Source organism: Ovis canadensis, chromosome 12 (assembly GCF_042477335.2).
Source record: "Ovis canadensis isolate MfBH-ARS-UI-01 breed Bighorn chromosome 12, ARS-UI_OviCan_v2, whole genome shotgun sequence".
In the NCBI taxonomy this organism is placed as follows: Eukaryota; Metazoa; Chordata; class Mammalia; order Artiodactyla; family Bovidae; genus Ovis; species Ovis canadensis.
In genome coordinates this window covers 61689033-61713085 of record NC_091256.1, presented here as the reverse complement: position 1 = coordinate 61713085, position 24053 = coordinate 61689033, and the positions used below count along the sequence as shown (strand labels likewise).

Below are 24053 nucleotides of genomic sequence, written 5' to 3'. Positions count from 1 at the left end.
CCCAAAAAGCGGCAGAGGCCAAGGAGCTCACAACAGGCTAGGGGTCCCCTGCTGTAGCTGAGCAGGACCTGCCCACCATCCCTGAGGACAGGTGCTTTTGCTGCCTCCCACCCGTCTGCCCAGTGAGGGCCTCCCTGACCCCCCAACTGTGCAAGTCCACTGTTTTGTTTTTTTTTTTCAATCATCAGGTCTTCTAGCAACACGAGCCATAGCTGGTTGATCCCAAAACCAAAGAGATGGAGTGCTAACTATAAGCTCTGCTCAGGTTTTCAACCGCAAGAAGGATCAATGGTATACTCACTCTCTAACCCCTAGATGGTCCCCGTGCCATGCTCCCTGACTGTGTGCTCACCAGGGGCAGGGCTGTGACTCTTCACAGATGTCCCACAGCACTGGCTTTCCCTCCTGCAGCCGTGGCACCAGGACAGGGCCCGCTGGGGGAAGGGGCTCTCAATCTGCCCCAGTGGCCTTGGGCTCTTGTAATACCAGAAGCTGGCACCAGCCTTCATCCCAGAACAGCTCACACCAAGCAGAAGAGGGTCCAGGCCAGTAGGGACAGCTGAGTCCCCAGAGCATTTATTATCATCAGGCATCAGCAGTCATGGGGGTGGGGGACAGAGACAGGAGACTCATTTGCCCTTCAGGTAGATCTTGGGGGTCTGCCAGCCTTGGGGGGCTTCCTTCAGGCCTGCCTTCTGCCAGATGCGCCTCAGGTCTCTCTCGAACTTCATCTGCGAGGGCAGAGGGAGTGACCACCAACAGGTTCATGGCATAGGCACGCACCCCAGCCACCCCACATAGCTGCAGTCAAGGGCCATGCTCACCTGCTTCCGTTTCAGACGTGCTTCCCTGACTTTCCGCCGCAGGAACCGGGTCCTCTTGACCAGCTTGCGGTACTTGTGATGATTCATCTTCCGCCGGCGGATCTTGAGCACGTTTCTGCACTGTATCTGGGGCGCATCCCAGATGTCCTTACCACCATGCTCGACCCCTTCGCCCACCTGACTGGGTGGACACTCATAGAGTTGGGCTGGAGACACAGTCCCTGGGGCCCCAGTGTCCAGTCTGGGTAGGAGGTAGCGAATGGTCAGCCAGCTCTCCAGGGGGCTGATGGACATCTTCCTTGGGACCAGCATCTCCTCAAGTTCCATGTGGACCTGCCTGCTAGGGAGAGAGGCAACCCCACTTGGGCCTGTTGGCTTCGTGCTATAGCAAGGCCTGCAGGCATGCCTGCCCAGCACCCCTAAGACAGGCCAGGGTCCACTGCAGCCTGCAGGAGACAAGAGAGCACAGTTAATTACCGCTCATGGGGCTACACGACCCACACAGCCATGGGGCCTGTGGAGCAGAAACCCCTGAAGCCCTGCTGACATTCTCAAGCCAAGACTCGCCTTCTGTGACATCTGGATGTCTACAAGGTTGTCTGCTCTCATCCATCAGAGAGCAGACAGAATGAAAACTACAAGCACAGAAAATTAACCAAACTGATCACATGGATCAGACTTGTATAATTCAGTGAAACTATGAGCCATGCCGTGTAGGGCCACCCAAGACAGACGGGTCATGGTGGAGGGTTCTGACAAAACGTGGTCATTAGAGAAGGGAATGGCAAACCACTTCAGTATTCTTGCCTTGAGAACCCCATGAACAGTATGAAAAGACAAAAAGATATGACACTGAAAAATGAACTCCGCAGGTCAGGAGGTGCCTGATATGCTACTGGAGAAGAACAGAGAAAAAGCTTCAGAAGGAATGAAGAAGCTAAGCCAAAGTGGAAATAACGCCCAGGTGTGGATATATCTGGTGATGAAAGTTAAAGTCCAATGCTATAAATAACAATATTGCATAGGAACCTGGAATATTAGGTCCATGAATTAAAGTGAATTGGAAGTGGTCAAACAGGAGATGGCAAGAGTGAACATTGACATTTTAGGAATCAGTGAACTAAAATGGACCGGAATAGGAGAATTTAATCCAGATGACCATTATTTTTACCACTGTGGGCAAGAATCCCTTAAAAGAAACGGAGTAGCCCTCACAGTCAACAAGAGTCTGAAATGCAGCACTTGGATACAATCTCAAAAATGAAAGAATGATCTCTGTTTCCAACGCAAACCATTCAGTATCACAGTAATCCAAGTCTATGCCCCAACCACTAATACCAAAGAAGCTGAAGTTGAATGGTTCCACAAATACCTACCTGATCTTCTAGAACTAACAATAAAAAATATGTCCTTTTCATCATGGGGGACTGGAATGCAAAAGTAGGAAGTCAAGAGATACCTGAAGTAACAGGCAAGTTTGGCCTTGGAGTACAAAATAAAGCAGGGCAAAGGCTAATAGAGTTTTGCCAAGAGAACACACTGGTCATAGCAAACACCCTCATCCAACAACACAAGAAATGACTCTACACATGGACATCACCAGATGATCTATACTGAAATCAGATTGATTATATTATTTGCAGCCGAAGATGGAGCAGTTTTATATAGTCAGCAAAAACAAGACTGGGAACTGACTGTGGCTCAGATCACGAACTCCTTATTGCCAAATTCAGACTTAAATGGAAAAAAGTAGGGAAAACCATTAGACTATTCAGGTATGACCTAAATCAAATCCCTTATGATTATACAGTAGAAGTGACAAATAGACTCAAGGGATTAGAGTTGATACAGTGTTTGAAGAACTATGGACAGAAGTTCATAACAGCGTACAGAAGACGCTGATCAAGACCATCCCCAAGAAAATAAAAGCAAAAAGCAAATGGTTGTCTGAGGAGGCCTTGAAAATAGCTGAGAAAAGAAGAGAAGTGAAAGGCAAAGGAGAAAAGGAAAGATATACCCATCTGATAATGCAGAGTTCTAAAGAATAGCAAAGAGATATAAGAAAACCTACCTCAGTGATCAAAAATGCAAAGAAATAGAGGAAAGCAATAGAATAGGAAAGACTAGAGAACTCTTCAAGAAAATTAGAGATACCAAAGGAACATTTCATGCAAAGATAGGCACAGTAAAGGACAGAAATGGTATGGACCTAACAAAAGCAGAAGATATTAAGAAGAGGTGGCAAGAATACCCAGAAGAACTATACAAAAGAGACCTTCGGTCAGTTCAGTTGCTCAGTCGTGTTCGACTCTTTGCGACCCCATGGACTGCAGCACGCCAGGCTTCCCTGTCCATCACCAACTCCCGGAGCTTGCTCAAACTCATATCCATCAAGTCAGTGATGCCATCCAACCATCTCATCCTCTGTCATCCCCTTCTCCTCTTGCCTTCAATCTTTCCTAGCATCGAGGTCTTTTCCAATGAGTCAGCTCTTCACATCAGGTGGGAGTTTCAGCTTCAGCCTCAGTCCTTCCAATGAATATTCAGGACTGATTTCCTTTAGGATGGACTGGTTGGATCTCCTTGCTGTCCAAGGGACTCTGAAGAGTCTTCTCCAACAATACAGTTCAAAAGCATCAATTCTTTTTTTTTTCCCGTTTCCAAAAAGAGGTTTTATTTACTCTGGTCCACAGTTGGTATTTTCACGTTATTTCTTGGTCCTAGGGCTCCTGGGCAGGGGCTGGTCCCAGTGGGGCCTCTGGGTGGGGGTCCCTGTGCAGTACTTGGTGGGGGAGTAGGGACAAGTGTGGGGGTGGGGGCTGGCTTTGTGTCAAGCACTCAGAACTCCACTGTCCTGCCTGGGCCTCAGTGTCCCCACTGGGCCCCTGGGAGGGCCCAGGATTGGTGATCTGAGAGTCCTAGGGAAATCCATGAGGCCTAAAATATTTTGGGACTGTGGCCTGACCTTCTCTCAGCTCCACCCCCTGCCACCATTCCCCTGAAGAAAAAGTATTTTCATTTCATTAAAACTGCCTGAAACTTTTGTGGGTACAGAAACCACAAACTGATCGGTAGAAAAAAGAGAAACAGGGAAGACATAACCGGAAACCACTTGGGGCCAGTTCCCCTCCTTGCCTGGGTTTTTCTTCCCCCTAACAGCTTGGCCTAAAGTCTGCTGGGAAACCTGATGCCTGGAGCTGCCCTGGTGGGGAACCCCCCACCCCACATGCATCTGGATATGGCCTTCACCCCTTTCCCCCAGAGTCTCAACTGGTAGCATTCAGACATGTAGAAAAACAAGACAAAAAACACAGAAAGACCCAAAAACCCAGATGAGGCAATGATGTGGGGAGATGGCCTGCACGGGTGTCTCAGTAGCCTGCCTCCTCCTGGTAGTAGGGAGGGCACTCTGAGGGCTCCCCTGGGCCTGGGCCATCTCCAGCAGCTGCTGGAGTCCCGTCGGCCGCTGGGCCTTGAGGGCAGTACTTGGGGTCGTATATCTGCCGGCCCAGGCCAAAGACCTGACCACTCTGGTTGGCACCCTGTGTGTAGCCCATCTACAGGGACATGGAGGAATTATCACATTTGTCTGTCCCCAGCTTTGTGTCTTAAATGTGCCACCGAGTCCCTGGAGCTGTCATGCCCACCTGGCTGGCACACTTGTTTGTGCCCATCTGGAGGCTGACGGTCGAGTGGTCCATGGGGGGCAGGATATGGTTTTGGGGGTTGTACAGATGCCGTCTGGTGCCGTAAGCTGTCATGCCAGACTGGCTGGCACATCTGTTGGCGCCCATCTGGAGCCCAATGATGCACTGGCCCACCTTCATGGTGGCATCATCAAAGTTTCGCTCCTGCTTCTCTGAGTATTTGACGCCAATGTCCACTCTGCAGCCCCTTTGTCTTGGCCTTCCCAGCCAGGGCAAGAAGAGACACCTGCACCTGAGTCAAGCTCCCACTTTCAAACAGGTCATTGGCCTCGAACAGGTCAACAGGATTCATGCCCTACCTCACCATGGCCTTGATGAAGTTGGAGAGGTTTTCTAGCTGGTGCCAGTTCTGCATGGAGCGGTTGATCTTACGGATTGAGCCCGGCTGCAGTTTATTCATGAGTGTGCACAATATGATCCCATCCTTCAGACCCTTCTGGAAGTCTGGGCCAAAGGAGAGGCCAGTGAGTCCCTCAATCCAGCTTCGGAGCTCTGCCTCTTTCTGAGGGTCATATTTGGACTGTAGCCGGTTCTTGACCTCGGCCGAGAGCCCGTACGAAGGCCCCTTGTTGAACTGCGTGGAGCTCATGGCTGGCGGGCGCGGCACCGTGGGACGGGACGGACGGACCCAAAAGCATCAATTCTTCAGCATTCAGCTTTCTTTATAGTCCAACTGTCATATCTGTACATGACAACTGGAAAAACCATAGCTTTGACTAGATGGACCTCTGTTGGCAAAGTAATGCCTCTGCTTTTTAATACGCTGTCCAGGTTTGTCATAGCTTTTATTTCAAGGAGCAAGTGTCTTTTAATTTCATGGTTGCAGTCACCATCTGCAGTGATTTTGGAGCCCAAGAAAATAAAGTATGTCACTGTTTCCATTGTTTCCCCATCTGTTCGCCATGAAGTGATGGGACCAGGATGCCATGATCATAGTTTGTTGAATGTTGAGTTTTAAGCAAACTTTTCCACTCTCCTCTTTCACTTTCATCAAGATGCTCTTTAGTTCTTCTTCACTTTCTGCCACAAAGGTGGTGTCATCTGCATATCTAAGGTTATTGATATTTCTTACGGGAATCTTGATTCCAGCTTGTGTTTCATCCAGCCCGGCATTTTGCATGATGTACTCTGCACACCTTGACAGTGTATTAAAAAGCAGAGACATTACTTTGCCAACAAAGGTTTGCCTAGTCAAAGCTATGGTTTTTCCAGTAGTCATGTATGGATGTGAGATTTGGACCATAAAGAAAGCTGAGTGCCGAAGAACTGATGATATTGAACTGTGGTGCTGGAGAAGACTCTTGAGAGCCCCTTGGACTGCAAGGAGATCAAACCAGTCAATCCTAAAGGAAATTCTGGAAGGACTGATGCTGAAGCTCCAATATTTGGCCCCCTGATGCAAAAAGTCGACTCACTGGAAAAGATCTCGATGCTGAGAAAGACTGAAGGCAGAAGACGATGACAGAGAAAGAGATGGTTGGATGGCCTACCGACATGAGTTTGAACAAGCTCCGGGAGATGGTGAAGGACAGGGAAGCCTGGCGTGCTGCAGTCCATGGGGGTCACAACGAGCCCGACAGGACTGAGCGACTGAACAACAGGGTTGTTCGTGTTGCCTGGCCCTGCCTCTAGGTGGTCCGGAACAGCAACGCAGGTCACCGAGCTGCTAACCCCACACTCCTAACCCAGATGTGTATCCCGCCCATCTCCCTCCACGGGGCTTCTTACCTGCCCTGGGAACAGCCCTGAGCAGCTGGGAAGTCAGGCGTATCAGAAACATGGTCTGTACGTGGCTGTGGCCCCAGGCGATCAGCGGAGCTGGAACACAGGTGTGCGCCTAGGTCACTCTGGGGGCTCTGGTCTCGTTCCGATTCCCGCACCCTGTCTCCCTCGCCACCCTCTCCCACCACGAGGATGCCACTTCGAGTACAGCTTCCTCCCTCAAAACCTCTGCCTCCGAGGGTCCCCAGCTGCGCGACTCTGGGCAGGTACTGGCCCTCCCTGAGCCTCAGCTTCACCCCAAGTCTCCCACCTCGCAGGTTGTGTCGACGATCGGGTCTCGGTCCCCGAGCCCCAGCGAGCCGCGGCCTCCTGGGCTGTCCCTGGAGCCCGCTCGCCGCGTCCTCACACAGACCCTCCCCAGACGCCGCAAGAGGGTTCAACAAACCATACCTTCGCCTCTCTCAAGTACTTCCGGTCCGTTCCTAAGGCCGCCCCAGCCCGAGCGCGGCAGCCCGCGTGTTTCTACGCCCAGCGCCCCCTAGCGCCCCACTCCCAGTCGGCGCAGGCCCTGCCGGACCCAGAAAGCGACGGTTTCCGGCCGGAGGAACCGCCCCGCCCCTCCCCGTGCCCAGCCCCTCCCACAGCTTGCCGACTCCGCCTGTCCCTCGCGGAGGCTAGAAAACTACACTTACCACAATCCCAAGCGTGTCCTCTGTGCGCCTGCGTGGCTCGAACTCTGGTCGCTCCCCGACAGTCAAGGGTCAGTCGTCCCGGGAAGCCGGAAATGGCGTTTTCCAGACGACGGAGATTTTGCGGGGGCCGACGGAAGTGGTCCTAACTACTTCAGATGCTGGGGCGGGAGCCGGACTCGGAGCAACTCGTCTTGAGGGGCGTCTTCACCCCCGAACCCGCCTCTTGGGGTGGCGAGGGTAGTAGACAGGTGCCAGGTGTTGGGCTAGAGCGGGGGCGCCGTCAGGAGTGACTTGGGTGTCTCGGACCCGGCACCTCTCTACTTTGGCTTGCAGCATCCGCTCTGCCAGTCTGGATAAGCGAAGGACGTCACACATGTACCGTGGGATGGATAATACGACGCTTTTTGCATGGGTGGAGAGTGTATATTTCTTCCTTAAAGCAAACAAGCTCCTATGTTGTGTCCATGAGAAGTTTCTGTCTGAAAACCAGAAGCAGCATGGAGTTGAGCTGACCCAGTGTTGTTCCTCAGGGTAAGGGGCTCAGAGGGCCCACTTAACCCGTGTAACACAGAAAGGCTGTTGTCCTGAGGTTGGCTAGGATGGACAGGATCCCCAGAATGGACCTGAAGGAATTCCTGCTGGGACAAGGATGTGGGGAAGTCTCTTTGGTCCTCCTCTGAGGCTTGCCCTGTAGGAGGGTCTTCCAGTGAGTCTTAGTATGAAATGGCCAGGCCTAGCCACCCCCAGGCCCCAACTTGGCTAAGCAGAGTGGAGGATAGGCCAATGGGAGGGCAAAACTGCAGGATCTGGGCCCAGCTCTATAACTGAGTCTCCAGAGGATGTACCCTTCAACCTGAGGGGCAGCTTCTGGTTCCCAGGTTGAAAGGTCTCTACACACATCCAGGAGCCTCTCTCTCATCCTCCACAGGCTTTTATGGTTTGGTTCTAAGAGTGAGCCACCTGGACCCTGGATGCTGAACTTGCTGCCTTCATACCTTGGCTGTACTGACTTCAGGCACCTTTCTCCAGGCCGCTGGCACCAGGAAGGGTGTACCTTCCACCCATGAAGAAGTGCTGATCTGGAGAGAGCCAAGACAGGGCATAGACACGCCCCCCCCCCCCCCCCCAGTGCCTTTGATCTGCACAGAGTGCACACAGCACTTGGAGACAACCCTGACCCACCCTGCTCATTGGCACCACCGCGCTGTCCTCACCCACTCCCACAGAGGACCCCTCCAGGGTGATGCTCTTTGTCCTTTGCAAACCCTCCATTTACCCTGCTGGCAGCAGACAGCTCAGAGCCTCACAAGCCCTCAGAGAGAAGCAGACGCACAGAATTCAGTACAAAACCCAACACAGTAATGAGATCAGAGAGGGGAGTGCAGACACACTGCTAGATCGGTGTTGCAGGCTGTGCAGGGGAGCAAACAATGAGAATGACAAACGACAAGCCCTTTAACTTTCCAAATGTCCTGAGTAGAGAGAATTGTTTATTTAATAACGTAAAATGCATATATAGGAAACTTCTCTAGAAGCTGGTGGCCTGCACTCAGCATCACACAGATAAAAATATACGACTTTCAACACAGATCTAAATACCTTCACATTTTAAAAATCAGAATTCTCTACACAAGTTTTAAGCTGACAGTTCAAGTTCTCAGTTTTCATATATAGCTTTAACTCGTATTAAACACATGTTTATTTACAACGTGGACAGAGTAAGGGGCTATTAAGGCCATTTTCTCATTGTGAAACACTGCAAAATACATATAGTATAACCTAATATAGGCAAAATTTCGAAAAGTCATTTTCTTGGTTTAACGTAATTATGGGTTCAGGGGTGAACAGACAGCCTGTCGTAGCACCAAACCCCGCTGCTGGGACACATGCCCTGCCTTTGCACCTAGCAGGGCTGCTGCTGAGGCACTGGGCAAGAGCCGGGGGCTGGGCCCGGGCCAGACAAAAGGGCACCTTGCCAGCCTCTCCATGCCATCTCCAAATTCATCACACGGTCCAGAGTCAACAACTATATCCAGAAAGAGTCACGCCCTAGGGCCAGCAGCTGAGGTGTCCACACCGAGGGCCAAAGCACAGTCCTGCGGGGACCCCACCCCTCACCTCCGGTGCCTGCTGTGCCCAGGATGGTCCCGCTCATAGCGATGGCCTGTTCGCTCATAAGACCGAGAACGCTCTCGTCGCTGTTCTCTATAGTAATGACTTTTTTTCTTGTATTTTCCAGAAGTATCCGCCCGCTCCCGTGAGTGGCTCCGAGAGCGGGAGGAGCTCCGGCTCCGGGACTTGTGTGGCTTCTGGGCAGAGTAGTTGCAGTCCTTGGATCTCCGGTAGCTCCGCACCTTGGAGCCTTTGTAGGGGGCACCCCGATGAGCCTGACGTGGTGGGGAGTCACTCCGGCTCCGCGAGCGGCTCTGTGACTTGGACCCACCAGATGTGGAGCCACTGTCACTTTTCCTGTGAAGGAGACCACCAGGCAGGTGACCACCCATCCTGACCACTTCAGGGTCAGGAGCAACTGTCCCCAAGGAAAGGCCACAACACTTCCCTAGGAAACATCCCAGTGCCTGCTGCAGCCCCATGCACCCAAGCAGCACATACCTTCTCTTAGGGGACGCAGAACGTGACGGGGACCTTGAGTAGCTCTGCTCGTGACTCCCGCTCCGACTTCGACTCCCCTGCCCCTTTGGCAAGCTGAGAATAGAGCAGAGAACAGTTGAGACCTCAAGTCTCTCGCCAACCCCAGTGCCATCTGGGCACAGGGCTACTCACCCATTCACTGGACTGTCCACCTTGGTTTTCTTCACACCCTCCACTTTCCTCTTGGTGTTCTTCACGGAGAGTGGGGAAGGCTTGTTTCCTTTGCCTTCTTTGGGGGATTCCACTAGAATCAATCACAAGAAGTTACAACCCAAAAACTGCTCTGGTGAGGAATGGGAAAGCTGAGCAAGGTGAGGCCACTTCCAAGGGACTGCTGCTGCCAACTCTGACTTCTGGCTCCCAGCCCAGTTCAGGACCTCCAGATGCAGAAGACCACCTGTCTCACTCGCCAGGCCTCTGGGACTGGGGGCGGGCATCATGCTTAACTCTAGACAACAGGATCTACTCCTCCAGATTTATGAGACTTTCATCAAGGCAAACTACTTGGGTGGGCTGGGTAATGAGAGCCATTTCAGGAGCCTGTCCATACCCCTTACTAATGAAAACACAAGAACGGACTTCCTAGGAGCCCCCATCTCACTTCAAAGATTGCCTCGTTTGCTGGGGACTCTGGAGCCCTCAGGAGTGCTCAGACTAGCTGCAAATGTGATCCGAGAGAACTCAGGGTGAGAAGGCCGCCCCTAGGGGAGACGCTTACCAGGCTTGGGGGCAGGCGAGAACCGCGATGCACTGTCCAGCACCTGGGTGCTGCTGGGCAGCAGGCCCTTGGCTTGTGCCTTTGCCTCATCAAGGGCGTGCCTGCGCTTCTCCACTTCACTCTCCAGGTGAGTCAGATCAACCTAGAAAAGCCAGAGTGCATGATTCAGACCAGATGCTTCCAGTGAAACACAGATGCATGCACACGTTACATGAAAAGACACAGAACCTTTTTCCGAGTATACAGCTGCAGGATTTTTAAGCAGATCTCTTGAATTTCTTCTTCAGTTGCTCCAAACAAAAGAAACCAATGGGGACGATTGGGTAAAGGGATCTGTAAACACAGAGGCCATCATCATTAACCATTCTTCATAGCCAACAAGGTTCTCAGGGAAATAAAAACAAGCCTGATGGTCACCAACAAGTAGGCTTTTTATTGATGCCAGTGAACATAACTTGAAGCATAGTACACAGTTTACTGGGGTTGGTGACTCCCCAGGTGGCCCCGCACTGACCTCCAGCGTCCGGGCAGCCAGATAGATGCAGGCACAGGCGATGCTCTCAGGCTGGAACCTCACAAAAACATCTGTGCGAAGGCTGTCGTTCATGTAGTTCCTGAAAACCAAACACAGGAAGAACTGAAACCCCTGGGGCACGCACATAACACCCGTCTGCACTGTCGAGGTAAAGTCACTACTCCACTAACTAGTCTACGGCCAGGACTTAAGAGCTAGACAGTCCTGTGATTCTCACAAGTTCATGGAGAAACGTCCCAGATGCTTTTTCTGAATATAGGATAGGAAGATAGGGAAACTACTGAAAAAAATCTTTTAAAGCTGGCTGAATGTCAGAGAGTACATGTTGCTATGAAAGAGAACCAACTTTAACTTTACTTTTCCCTCTCAACCTTTGGCCTGCTCTCATGCAAAACACAGTGCCTCAGAAAGATGTCTACTGTGGCAGTTCAACATATTTGATTAAGAAAATTTAAATGCTCAAAATCCATAGTGCAGAGAAACATGCAAACTCAAATGAACGGGCTGAGCACAAAGCCTGCGAGGGCCTTTCTGAGACAAGTCGTCCTCTTGCGCTCCTTTTCCGGGAAGAGGTGCTCGTGGCGTGGCTTCTTCCACACGGGAGTCCACTTGATAAGGGGAAAAAACTCCCTTGGGTGCATGGGAACGTCATGCAGAGGGCTCAGTGCCCAAAGGGAAATCCTCTTCTCAGGCTTATCAAAGAACCGTTTCCAAATTGTCCCATTTCAATAAGGAGTCTTAAAATGAACATTCATAAAATCAGATAAAAGCAACAAAATACTAGAAGTTTCATCACAATCAGTACATTTTTAACAGCTATCATATTAGAAGATATAAAAATACAAAACATTTGCATTTCTTAAAAGGTTAGAATTCTAATGCTGGCTACATTTTCAGCAATTTCATTTAGATACGTTTCTCTAAGATTTAGAAGACCAAAAATCAAACCTCACATTAATTTTATCAATATTGCAAAAACACAAGAAAACAGAAAATACTGCAGAGATTCATTGCACAAGAGAACAGTTGAACAGGTCATACATTCATTGCTTCTAACATACCCCAATGATAGTAGGCTACACCCACAAGGGCAGCCAAGTCATGCTGGAGCCTAACTGATGCACCCCCCACCCTGGTTATCTCTGCCCCAAATCCTGGAGAAGGTGACCTACAAACCCATGGAGAGCTTTCTCAGCGAGAAATTCTACATGTGCCCACTAGGAGCACCTGGCTCTTAAGATCTCGCTCCAGGTACCCAGAAGGGACCAAAGAACCTTGTGTGATGGAGCCAAAGCCATATGTCCCGAGAGTTGCAAGTAAACAAACATTTAATAAACACAACCATCAGTAACTATTTTGGTTCTAATAAAAAAACATTTAGTACTCAGTTATAACATTATTAAACCATTAACTTTTATGTCCTTAAAAAAACAAAAGTCCTCAAAACATATACTTAAAGTTACTATTTTTAAAATAAGTTACAATATAAACAGTGTCCATGGAATGATTTAAAGATGCACACCTTTTACAAGAATGTGTCAACCCTTAGCTGCTGAAAAGAGCAACTTCAGGACTTCCAGAAATAAATAACACCACCCACACTACAGTCTCAACTCCCACCAGCCAGTTTTCACATCATCCCCTAGTTTGCTTTTTTTAAGAGAAAGGTACTGCATCTTTATTGCACAGGTAGAGCAGTTTCAAATGGACAAAATTCAAGTCAAAGACAGTTATCAACTCTAATCAATACAATTACCAAGCACGACAGAGGATTAACAAGAAGCACAACCGTCAGAGAACCACAGCAGCAGTGGGCCAGCACTAGACTATCGTGCGCATACCACCATCTAGAGCCAGCCTTCGGTGGAGAGCCTGCACGGGGTTGGCTGAGGACGGCCGCTGTCCCCGCACCGAAGCGCTTGGACAGGAGAGGAGAAGTCTTAGTCACTTACCCTCAGAGGCTACCCTTTGATTGAAAGAGTACAGAAAAGAAAAGTCAAAATAGGTTCTCCATTAGCACAGCACAGCACCAGACAATTCAGGCAGCAAAAACATGACCCTTACAGACCTAACTCTGTGGGAAAGCACCCAGCACTGAACCGTTACTTCAGGCTTCACTTCTAGTATATCAGCATATTGTTAAAATTAGTCCCCAAATTGTAGGAAGGCCCTACACTCCCTCTTCCTCCCATATGATTTGCTTAATTGAGGCAGTGAGAAGCAAGTTCACATTAGATATAAAACCACTAAGTCCACACTGCCAGCTGTGGGAAAGATCCCGACGTGCCTAGTCAACAGCCCCCAAAGGGAAGCCCGCTGACTGCTCTCCTGGGGGGTAGGGGGTGATGGGTCACCTTACCGTTCCACCAGTGCCTGATATTTTGGGAATCTGGTTGGAATTTACATGGCAGGAACACTGGGCACTTGGACAATTCCAGCCCACAACCAAGTCATGGGACCGACTACCCACTGCCCAGGTGCCTCAAATCAACATACTCCTGTACTGCCCTGGCTGGTCTCATGTAACAAGGAAGGTCAACTCACCATGAAGTCTGGACCAGGTGTTGGTTACGCTCACACTCTAACACCTGAAGGTACATAACGATTATCTGGAAGATACGGGTCAGGCAGTTATTACCGAGAACCTTGAGAACCCAGAATTCAGATCTTGAGGGCGTCCATGCAGCAAACAAGAGCCTTGTGCTAGATCCCAGGGCTGGCTCCTGTCACACGCCCGGTGCACAGTTCAACTGGAGGGGAGTTTTTGCTGATGTGCCTGCTCCCTGCTTTTGAGCCAGGCACCAGGGAAGCGCGGGAGGACCTAGCTGCACTGAGTTGCTCGCGGCCGGGACTCAGGCTCATTCCCATCTTCAACACATTCTCCACCAGTGAGAGTAGCCTGCCCGCAACGTTTCTGTACCCCAGCCGCTAACATATACAAGGCATGGCATGAGAATACTTTCAGCAAATGAAGAAAAAGGTCTTAAATCTATGGCGAGTAATTTACCAAGATTCTGAATTAATGCCAGAAAGTCACACAAGTGAGAAAAAAGCTATGAGGAAACCCCCAATAAAAAGGGGACACAGAGAGAGGAAAACAGCACTCTGCGTTTGAGGGGAACATGGAAGATATGTGTGCTATCATATGCTCAACTGATAACACGCTGTAAAACTGTCTTCCTTCACTTCCAAATAAACAGTTGAGAATTCTTCCAATTCCCCCATAAAAGAAAATAAAGTTATTACTTAGGCAGCTTTAGAAAATCAGCTGTTGAGAAAGAAACAGTAAACTGACAGATTTCATTCTTACTATTTCTGAAAGCTCAAACTTAAAAGAGATAACTTCCACCTCTTAAAAATATACTATTAAAATTAACATAATATGAAAAGGCTGATGACAAAACAGTTATCTTTCAGAGTACAGGTATAAACTGGAAAACCAAATCAGGGACACATTTAATCCTTTGGAGTTCCCAATCTGGGTGGGAATGCAGCAGTCACTTTAGTGGGCTCACGTGGCAACTGGGCCTCATACCCACCTTGTGAGGGTGCTTCACGTGGACGCAGAAACCCAGCTCCTTGAGAACTCGCCTTTCCGCCTTTATAATTTGATTCTTTAAGTTAACGTAATCTTGATCCAAGAGGAGAGGCACAGGTTTTCTACAAAGACAAAACACACAATCTGCATAAGAGTCAAACAAAATAGAGTCTATCAAATCCCACAGTTACCTCCAATGACAATCTACCATACACACAACACAGATGGAGTCAGGAAGTTCACTTCCTTTAACTAACAAAACCACGAAGTCTTCCTCAAACCCCATGCTAACCTACTTATGCCGCCTCAATAACCCTCTCCCTGTTTTCCTTACAGACGATGAACATGGACTGAAGAGTGGAGGGCCTCACCATCTCATCGCACAAGGACTGCATGTCCTTTGTTGGGCTCAAGACATAAGCAGATGCACTGTGGATGAATGGAAATCCAAAGAACCAACAGAAGCACGATGCTTAAACAGCCAAAACTGTTTCACAAAGGACCTCCATTACCTGGAGCATTGGAAAGCCTAAGCCAAGGATGCTTCTAAATACCCTACAATACACAGGAAAGTCCCCACAACAAAGACTCATCCAGCCCAAAATGAAAACAGTGCTGAGGTTTAGAACCAGCTCCAGAGCATCCAGGCTGACCAAACAGCCTGGTTGGCAACCAGTCACGCAGACAATAGCCACAGTCCCCTTTCCTGCTGACAGTGGTTCCTTCACTGATTAACAGTACCTGAAGGGTACCTCCCAGCCGCCAGGCCTCCTTCTGGACACAAGTGTAAAACCTCACACCCTAAATTTTGTCCCAGAAACTAGTGTAACTGAATAACTGCGAAAACACAGAGGCAGATATCTGTGACAGCGCTGATGGACTCACTTTTTCTCTCGCAGATGTCGAAGGCGATGAAACACGTTGATGACGTCCCGTATCCGCCTTGGAGCCTCTTCTATCTTGGAGGCCAGGTGAACACAGGCCATTGACACGTGCTGAAATGTAAGCGATGGGACAGAGGTTCATTCCAAGGACCAGTCTCCAACAGCTGAAGAACGGCGGTTAAGAGCAGAGGAGATACACTCCGAGAAAAAGGCCACTTGGGAGAGACCCCTCTACAGCACAGGGAGCTTCCCAACACACCCCGCCCCAAATACGGCGAGCACTACAATTGCCAAGACCAGTACTCCTTCCTCTGAGCGACCCGCAACACCACAAACCCTGGTTTCCTGTCAACACGTTTGTGTGGGGAGGAAAGACAGGAAGTCTCACCTCCATGGAATGCTTCACAAAGGACTTGGTGTAGAAGAACCGCTGGAACAACACCTGCCCGGTAGCCATGGCCACCTGCACAAGAGAAGGATTCCATCCTTTTCAATTGCCCACTTCAAGGATCTCAAATTAAACCACTGGGTTTCGCAAAACTCCTGATAAAGAACCAGAACCTAAAATGTTTTCTACATCTACAAAGGTTCTTCGCATCCCGCTGCCTCGCCTCCTTAATCACCTCTGGCGGGCTGCAGCAGGGGTGCTCCGGCCTTGGGTAGGCGCTGGGCCCAGGTTCCGGGCGGGGACACGGAACGGGGTGGGGGCTAAGTTCTCGGTGGGAATAAGGAGAGTGATCCGAGCAGGGTACCAGACGTCAGTAAGGAGTGGGGTTGGGATCCGGGTAGGGGGTCACTGCTGGGCCCAGATCCTGGGCAGGGACACGAAGCGAGCTCCGGGTCCGATTCCGGCCCCGCCGCCAACAAAGGGCCTGGCAACCTTCCCGGAGCGGGCGCGGCGGTTACCTCGGCCCGAGGCTCGCGGCAGCTCCCTCACCTGCGGCAGGCGGAGCAGGATGCCGGCCGCCTGGATGAGCTCGCAGCCCACCACGCGGAGGTCGGTTTCCGTGTCGGTGTCGAGGCCACTCGACATGGACGGCGTGAAGCGGAGCTTGTCGTCGGGCAGAAGGCAGTTCTCCAAAGTGATGAGCACCCCGGAGTACAGCCGGTCCCCGATCAGCACCCCCTGTGACGCGGGGGCTGTGCCTCCGGAGCCCGGCGTGCCAGCCGCTACCGCGGGGGCCGTCGACCCTTGAGCCCCGGCCCCGGCCGCCGCCGCCATTTTGTGCCGCCGACTCCCTCTCTGGCTCCTTCCCGGCAGGGCGGCTCCTCGCGACGCTCTACGACCGCGACCGCTCCGCCCCGCCGCGTGCCATTGATTCGACTGGCGCACGGCTGGGTTCCCTTGCCCCGATTGGCTCTGCTGCCTGTCCGTCAGCGGCGCGACTGACGCCACAACTCGGCGCGGGTGGGGGAACGGGCTCGTTACCCAGTAGGCCCTACGGCGCCCTGGCGAGACCGTCGTCTCGATCCCGACCCGGAAGTAGTAGTCGTAGGGGCCGGCTCCCGGCCACTTTCCGGGTGTAACCGTTCGGGCGTACCCGTAGGATCCGCGCAGAGACCCGGGAGCTCGCGAAGTTACCACGGCAGCCCCGGGCTTCTTAGGGGTCAAGCGGTTGCCGAGGGAGGCCGAAGGGGCCCGCAGGCATCCCCTGGTAAGCGGAGCCAGGCGAGACGCCCCTTGCCGCGAAGGCCCGCGGGGCGGGGGCGGCAGGCAGCTCTCCTTCGTCTTTCGGGCGGGTGGTCCAGGGCTTGAGTGGAGCTGTCGGACGTCTCCGAGGCCTCCGACCTTAAAGGATGGGCGCACGCGTGGTAAGTTTTCCCGGCCCGCGCCCAGGAGCAACGAGATGCTGTTTCCCTAGTTAATTTGTGGCCTCCGACACGGTGTTTACTGAGTCGAGGTTTTGTACAGGTATTAACGCCAGACTCCCGAAGATCTCGCCTTCAGAATTGAGTCTAGAGAGAAGAGAGATGGTAGCTGGAAACGTTTAATTCGATGTTCCTACAAAGCACAGCAACTGCAAAGAGGCATGAAGCATGAGTTCCCCCGAGGTTGGCAGAAGAGCTAGGCTGCGATGCGGGAGTGGGAGGACGCGGGCAGCATGGGAAGGGCTTGGACTTTTGTCTTACCAACAGCGGGGAGCCGTCCAGGAGTTTGACCCTCCATTTCTCATTGGTTGCACCAGGCGCTCTCAGGATTAGTGACTGCCAGCTTCTGGTGGGCGTTGGTGGTAGTGGTGCGGGTGTGTGCCAGGAACAGCCCACAGTTGTCTGCCACTTCCTCGCTTTCCTTTATCAAGATGAACAAAGGCAGCTCCTCCATGACAGTGCCTGTTACACAGAACTTCGTCCCCACGCCAGAGAGCTCCCTGTATCCTCCACCCTGTTGTCTTTCAACAAGAGCCGTTTACTGACGAGGTATGGAGTCAGGCACTGCATACAGTGTGGCAGAACAGGACACAGCTCTCTGCCTTCCAGTGCTTAGTCTAGTGGCCATCACTGGATATAACTAGGGCTAGAGGAGGCGTCGGAGAAGGCAATGGCACCCCACTCCAGTACTCTTGCCTGGAAAATCCCATGGACAGAGGAGCCTGGAAGGCTGCAGTCCATGGGGTCGCTGAGGGTTGGACATGACTGAGCGACTTCACTTCACTTTCATGCATTGGAGAAGGAAATGGCAACCCACTCCACTGTTCTTGCCTGGAGAATCCCAGGGACGGGGGAGCCTGGTGGACTGCCGTCTATGGGGTCGCACAGAGTTGGACATGACTGAAGCGACTTAACAGCAGCTGCAGAGGAGCCGTCCTCTTAGGAAGCCAGTGCAGTAATTGCAGCCATAAGACACTTGCCCACATGAGGATGGAGGGAAGTGGGCAGACCAGGCAGTGGGTGACCAGGATTTGATTGGCCCCTTATTGAGTTGGAGCTTGTATGTCTGAAGAAGCAGTGGCTTCCAGGGGTTGGCTGGCAAAGGATGTTGCTCAGGACTCAGTGTGGGAGTTTTGGGGTGAGGGCAGGTAAGCGTAGGAGTCCGCAGACAGTGACTACTATAGTGGGCCTGAAAAGCGCTCCTAGAGCAGAGGGTGTGAGGGTGAGGTGGGGAGAGAGTGTATGTCACCCAGGGCTGACAGTGTCCCTAGAGTGGGGGACTAGGAGATGTCCGGGAGTGGTGGGGCTGACCAGAGACCCAGTGACAGGAAGCCAGAGCTAGAGGGTTCAGCAGATGAGGCTCCCACAGAGGACCAGAGGAAGGCCCTGTCACTGAGCAGGTGGGGAGACACACCTCTGCGTGGCTGTGGTTAGAAGAGGTGGACAGGGCTGACCTGTGAAGCAGCCTCCATCAGCAGGGATTTCTGGTTTGATTGTGGAACTAATGAAGTTAAGTATTTGGGTGAGGGACCAGAACCCTTACATTAAAGCTCCCCAGGTGATCTGATGGTCACTCCACCTGTGGAGGCTAAGGTGAGCCTGGGATCAGGAGAGCCACCCTGCCTGCTGCCACTGCTGGTCTACAGTGAGGGAAACCAGCTGCTGCTCAGCGGCTGAAGAGTTGAGCCAGGAGTCCCTACTGGAAACCAAAATGGGGTAGGGGAGGGCACTATTAGCAAGGTCAGGGTCAGGCCTGGTGCACACCCTCAGCCTTCAGGAGAATCTAAGGTTCCCAGGGGAAGCCTCATCCTGGTAGCATCAACACCCAGTCAGGGCCCGCCCAAGGCATTTGTTGATACCAAAGAAGTTAACTCAAACACCACAGAAACTTTATTTACACAATCCATGTGAGATTTCTGAACCTGTGCCAATGAGGCAAGACAAGTCCTTTTCTCTCCGGCCTGTAACTGACATGTAAATTAACACAAATGCAAGTCAAACCTACACACTGTTGACAAATAACTTGTAGTCCCTATTTTAGTATTATCATCACAGGAGGATGCTCAAAGGGCCGTTGCTATCAGCGTCCCCCTCAGTGGTGCTGTGCCACCCTGGAAAAAATTCCTTCAGGCTCCTTCCCATCCCCCAAGGCAGCAACAAATCCTTCTTCTCGCCTTCTTTTGGACAAAGCAGCCAGAGATTTAAAAGTCTTTGGTTCATAGATGGCTAGATCTGCAAGTACTTTCCTGTTGAGCTCCACCTGGCACTGGGAAGAAAATCTTTGTTAAATATTTTAGCATTTCAGTGAAACATAAAATGACTCTGAATGCAGCTGATCACCCTGTGATTTCAGTCACCAATACATACTGCTTGAGCACCAGTAGGGGAGAGGACATTGTGAGTCTTGTCCAAGTAGGACACGTGAATAGAAGGGAAGGGCGCAGCTCCCAATGCCAGATTCCTGGCCTAAGTTATCCCTTTAAGACAGGTGGGAAGAGGAAACCACAATTTCCATTGTATAAATGGTGAAAAATGACACATGGAAAAGGAATGTGAGGCACAGAAGCACAAGGACCAAAACTGGGCATTCTGGGCTTCCCAGGTGGCTCAGTGGTGTGAAGAATCTGCCTGCCAATGCAAAAGACATGGGTTCAATCCCTAATCTGGGGAGGTCCCACATGCAGTGGAGCAACTAAGCCTGTTGTTGGCCTAGTGCCCCTGCCCTACAAAAGAAGCCACTGCAATGAGAAGCCCACGTGCCACAACTAGAGACTAGACCCTGTTCACCATGACTAGAGAGGGCCTACATGCAGCAACAAAGACCAAGCACAGCCAGAAATAAACAAAACTGGGCATTCCTAATTTCCGTAAGAGAGCCCAAGTCATCTGTCGAGTAAGAGAATAGAAAACCAATGGACGGTGCCTGTGAGTCTGAGGTGCAGGGAAAAAAAGGGGGTGGTCTTATGACATTAAATGCAGCTGTGCAGGAGTGACTCCTACTACCTAGGACCCCTGTGCAAAATCCCTCTCCTTTCTAAGCCAGTTTCCCATGAGTAAAATGGAAGTGTCACACCTACACTTGCCCTGAGGATCTCTGTAAAGTGCCAGGCCCACCTGGCACAGGAAGAAGCACAGCACCAACTCACCTACTCCCCAAGCTTTTTAAGAAAAAATTTAACTCATAAGAAAGCAGAGGCAGTAGGGACAGACTTCCTGGTGGTCCAGTGGTTAAGTCTCTGCACTTCCACTGCAGGGGGTTCAGGTTTCATCCCTGGTTAGGGTTAGGAATTGAACCCTGGTTGGGGGGAAGTTCCATATGTCATAGGGTGTAGCCAAAAAAGCAGAGGAAATGGCATACTGTCTAGATGCCAGGGAGTGAGATGCTCTGACACTTGCTTACTCTAACATTCCAAATGTTTTGCTACATTTAATTATGTTTCAACTTGATCTGCCACCTTGTCATAATTTATTCAACATGAAAAATTTGAAATTAAACTTCAAAGTTAAAGCAAAGTTTTTCTGTTTTTCATTCTTGATGGGGAAACAACATGATTGTGTCTTGGTACCACACACCCTATTACTGATTCTGCTACCAGCAGGGCAATGAAAGAGCAAGTGAGGTGAACCCCAGAACCCACCAGAACCCCACCCCAAGAGTGAAAGCAGTGGGCCCCAATGCCAACTCTTAAGTCCTCTGTAATCTTGGATTTCTCTAATATTAATAAAGACACCGCCCCCCCCCCCCAAAAAAAAGAATGAAAACAGTGTTAGGCTGCTAATACTCCACGGTGGAGCCTGCTAGAGCATGAAAACTGGACGGGTTATAAAGACGTTCAATGTCTCAGCAGGACCACATCCTCGACCATACCTTAATCAAATTGAGGATGAATGCTGGGTATTTCAGACCATGTTCCTGGGAGGCAGCTGTAATTCGATTAATCCAGAGCTGAAATGAGAAAACGTCGAAATGTTTGAGAACCAGCTGTATGTCACGTCCACACCTCCCAGCAAAGGTTCTGACTGAACTAAAAAAATTTTTTGTAAAAGCAGATACAAAAGTCAGTGGCCTATGCAGGCTGCACTGCAAACAACAGTGAGCAAAGCCTGGTACCCTTCGTCCAAATGCCAGGTGTAAAGCTCACATCTCGCACAGTCGAGCTGGAATACAAAAATCAGCGAGAGATGCTGGGGCAGACACCACTCCGGGTGTAGAAAAAATCCCTGTGTGGGAATTAGGACAGCCACTGAGACGGGTGCTACCAGGCAGGGACGGAGCGCTCCAGGGTGGAAGCTTCAGGGAGGTGAGCAGCCTGGAGGGGAGAAAGCGGGGGCCCCGCGAAGGGCCGGGGTTACGTGGACAGTGGCGTCCGCTCCAGGGGGGAAAGCTGCGAGGGCGGGAGGGTTCGCCGGGTCGGGGCCACCCACGGCTGCAGGGCGCCGCGGGCTCAGGAGGGCAGGGTGAGGCCGAGAGGGCCGCGCTTACCGTCCGCAGGTTCCTTTTCTTCAGACTGCGGGCTCGCGTGCATCGCACGAACGCTCGCGTCACAGCCCTGACGGCCAGCCGGTAGCACCGATTCTTCCTCCCTTGGAAGTGCTGGTTAAGAAACGAGAGAGGATGCGGTCGGCGGGGCCCGCGCATGCCGGGCCGGCCAGGGGAGCGGAGCGCGCGGCACACTCACCCGCGCGTGCTTCAGCACCTCCTGAACCCTCCAGTAGCGGTCGGTGATGCGGTTCCGCAGCCAGAGCGGCGCACTGAGGAAGACCATGACGCCGGCACCGCCGTTTACCAAGGCGTGTGTTGCTCGGCCGCCACACCCCTCGAAAGCTTCCGGGTCAACTCAGCCCTCCTCAAGAGAACTTCCGGCCGTCGCGCGTGCGCTTCGGGCCCGCAGCGACAACCCGCCTCTGTACGCATGCTCAGGCTAGGGGGCGGGGTGGTGGGCCCTCCCGCGACCGGGCCTAGGCGGGGGTCCAGCAGAAGGGTGGCAGAGAGTGGTTCCTTCTGCGGACCGGAGCAACGCTGCTTTTCACAGCGGGGCAGAGTCTCCATTGGGCCACTGAGCTGCGCACTTTCAAATGATTGGAATGACAGGTTTTATCCCGTGTGTATTTTGTCACTGTTTTACCACAGGCCAATGCAGGAGACGTCGGTTTGTTCCCTGGATAGAAAAGATCCCCTGAAGAAGGAAATGCAACCCACACCAGTATTCTTGCCTGGGAAATCCCGTGGACAGAGGAGCCTGGCGGGCTACAGTCCATGAGGGTCACAGAGTTGGACCCGACTTAGCGACTGAACAACAACCACTATATTACCATTATTACAGAAAATAATGAAGAGGCAAAGTGGGCGTGTGCAATTTCTTAGTAACTTTTCATTTAATTGTAGTTTTCAGTTCGGTTCAGTCGCTCAGTTGTGTCCGACTGTTTGTGACACCATGGACTGCAGCATGCCAGGCTTCCCTGTCCATCACCAACTCCTGGAGCTTGCTCAAATTCATGTCCATCCAGTAGGCGATGCCATCCAACCATCTCTTCCTCTCTCGTCCACTTCTCCTGCCTTCAATCTTTCCCAGAATCAGGGTCTTTTCCAATGAGTCAGTTCTTCAATCAGGTGGCCAAAGTATTGGAGTTTCAGCTTCAGCATCATCAGCCCTTCCAATGAATATTCAGGACTGATTTCCTTTAGGATGGACTGGTTGGATCTCCTTGCAGTCCAAGGAACTCTCAGGAGCCTTCTCCAACACCACAGTTCAAAAGCATCAATTCTTCAGTGCTCAACTTTCTTTATGGTCCAACTCTTACATCCATACATGACTACTGGAAAAACCATATCTTTAACTAGATGGACCTTTTTCAGCAAAATAATGTCTCTGCCTTTTAATGTGCTGTCTAGGTTGGTCATAGCTTTTCTTCCAAGGTGCAAATGTCTTTTAATTTCAAGGCTGCTGTCAGCATCTGCAGTGATTTTGGAACCCAAGAAAATGAACTATGTCACAGTTTCCATTTTTCCCCATCTATTTGCCATGAAGTAATGGGGTCAAGGCTATGGTTTTTCCAGTGGTCATATATGGATGTGAGAGTTGGACTGTGAAGAAAGCTGAGTGCTGAAGAATTAATGCTTTTGAACTGTGGTGTTGCAGAAGACTCTTGAGAGTCCCTTGGACTGCAAGGAGATCCAACCAGTCCATTCTAAAAGAGATCAGTACTGGGTGTTCTTTGGAAGGAATGATGCTAAAGCTGAAACTCCAGTACTTTGGCCACCTCATGTGAAGAGTTGACTCATTGGAAAAGACTGATGCTGGGAGGGATTGGGGGCAGGAGGAAAAGGGGACGACAGAGGATGAGATGGCTGGATGGCATCACCGACTCAATGGATGTGAGTTTGAGTGAACTCCGGGAGTTGTTGATGGACAGGGAGGCCTGGCATGCTGCAATTCATGGGGTCGCAAAGAGTCAGACACGACTGAGCGACTGAACTGAACTGAACTGAACTGAATGGGACCAGATGATATGATCTTTGTTGTCTGAATGTTAAGTTTTAAGCCAGCTTTTTTCACTCTCCTCTTTCACTTTCATCAAGAGGCTCTTTAGTTCCTCTTCACTTTCTTTTATAACGGTGTTGTCATCTGCATAACTGAGGTTATTGATATTTCTCTGGGCAGTCTTGATTCTGGCTTGTGCTTCATTCAGCCCTGCATTTCACATGATGTGCTCTGCATCAAAGTTAAATAAGCAGGGTGACACTATACAGCCTCATGTACTCCTTTCCCAATTTGGAACCAGTCCATTGTTCCATGTCTGGTTCTAACTTACACAAAAGTTGGAAGACTAGTCCCCAAAACTCTCCAATATGCATTACCCAAATGCACCAATTGTTTAATTTGCTCTATTTTTTAATCATTCTCTGTATAG

General features: G+C 51.0%; 3 protein-coding genes and 1 pseudogene across 13 annotated transcripts; all 4 read right to left on the bottom strand.

Annotated features, from left to right (window-relative positions):
* Positions 1–540: 540 nt before the first annotated feature.
* AURKAIP1 (aurora kinase A interacting protein 1) lies at positions 541–9171 on the bottom strand. 3 transcript variants are annotated; one of them, XM_069545918.1, is made up of 5 exons: positions 7941–9171; positions 6946–7424; positions 6260–6349; positions 825–1270; positions 541–731 (listed from the first exon to the last, which is right to left on the bottom strand). In XM_069545918.1, the coding sequence occupies exons 3-5, from the start codon at positions 6309–6311 to the stop codon at positions 630–632; spliced, it is 600 nt and encodes a 199-aa protein (XP_069402019.1). In that variant the 5' UTR covers positions 6312–6349; positions 6946–7424; positions 7941–9171; the 3' UTR covers positions 541–629. The 3 variants fall into 3 exon arrangements, with proteins under 3 accessions (XP_069402019.1, XP_069402018.1, XP_069402017.1); XM_069545917.1 differs by lacking the exons at positions 6946–7424; positions 7941–9171 and adding an exon at positions 6704–6875; XM_069545916.1 differs by lacking the exons at positions 6946–7424; positions 7941–9171 and adding an exon at positions 6564–6737.
* LOC138416548 (calponin-2 pseudogene) lies at positions 4107–5215 on the bottom strand (annotated as a pseudogene).
* Positions 8400–16595, bottom strand: CCNL2 (cyclin L2). Of its 9 annotated transcripts, none has more exons than XR_011247741.1 (12): positions 16210–16560; positions 15661–15735; positions 15274–15383; positions 14390–14510; positions 13395–13459; positions 12692–12816; positions 10830–10929; positions 10544–10648; positions 10316–10457; positions 9730–9841; positions 9559–9651; positions 8400–9414 (listed from the first exon to the last, which is right to left on the bottom strand). XR_011247741.1 is itself a non-coding variant. In XM_069545912.1 (12 exons), exons 7-12 carry the CDS (start codon positions 10920–10922, stop codon positions 9060–9062), a joined length of 900 nt encoding a protein of 299 aa, XP_069402013.1. In that variant the 5' UTR covers positions 10923–10929; positions 12803–12816; positions 13395–13459; positions 14390–14510; positions 15274–15383; positions 15661–15735; positions 16210–16531; the 3' UTR covers positions 8400–9059. The 9 variants fall into 9 exon arrangements, 7 of the variants coding, with proteins under 7 accessions (XP_069402013.1, XP_069402015.1, XP_069402012.1 ...); XR_011247740.1 differs by having other exon boundaries at positions 10830–11587; positions 16210–16549; XM_069545912.1 differs by having other exon boundaries at positions 12803–12816; positions 16210–16531.
* A 2413-nt stretch (positions 16596–19008) lies between these two features.
* Positions 19009–22031, bottom strand: MRPL20 (mitochondrial ribosomal protein L20). Its single transcript, XM_069545919.1, has 4 exons — positions 21821–22031; positions 21625–21735; positions 21010–21087; positions 19009–19407 (listed from the first exon to the last, which is right to left on the bottom strand). The coding sequence occupies exons 1-4, from the start codon at positions 21905–21907 to the stop codon at positions 19234–19236; spliced, it is 450 nt and encodes a 149-aa protein (XP_069402020.1). The 5' UTR covers positions 21908–22031; the 3' UTR covers positions 19009–19233.
* Positions 22032–24053: the final 2022 nt, after the last annotated feature.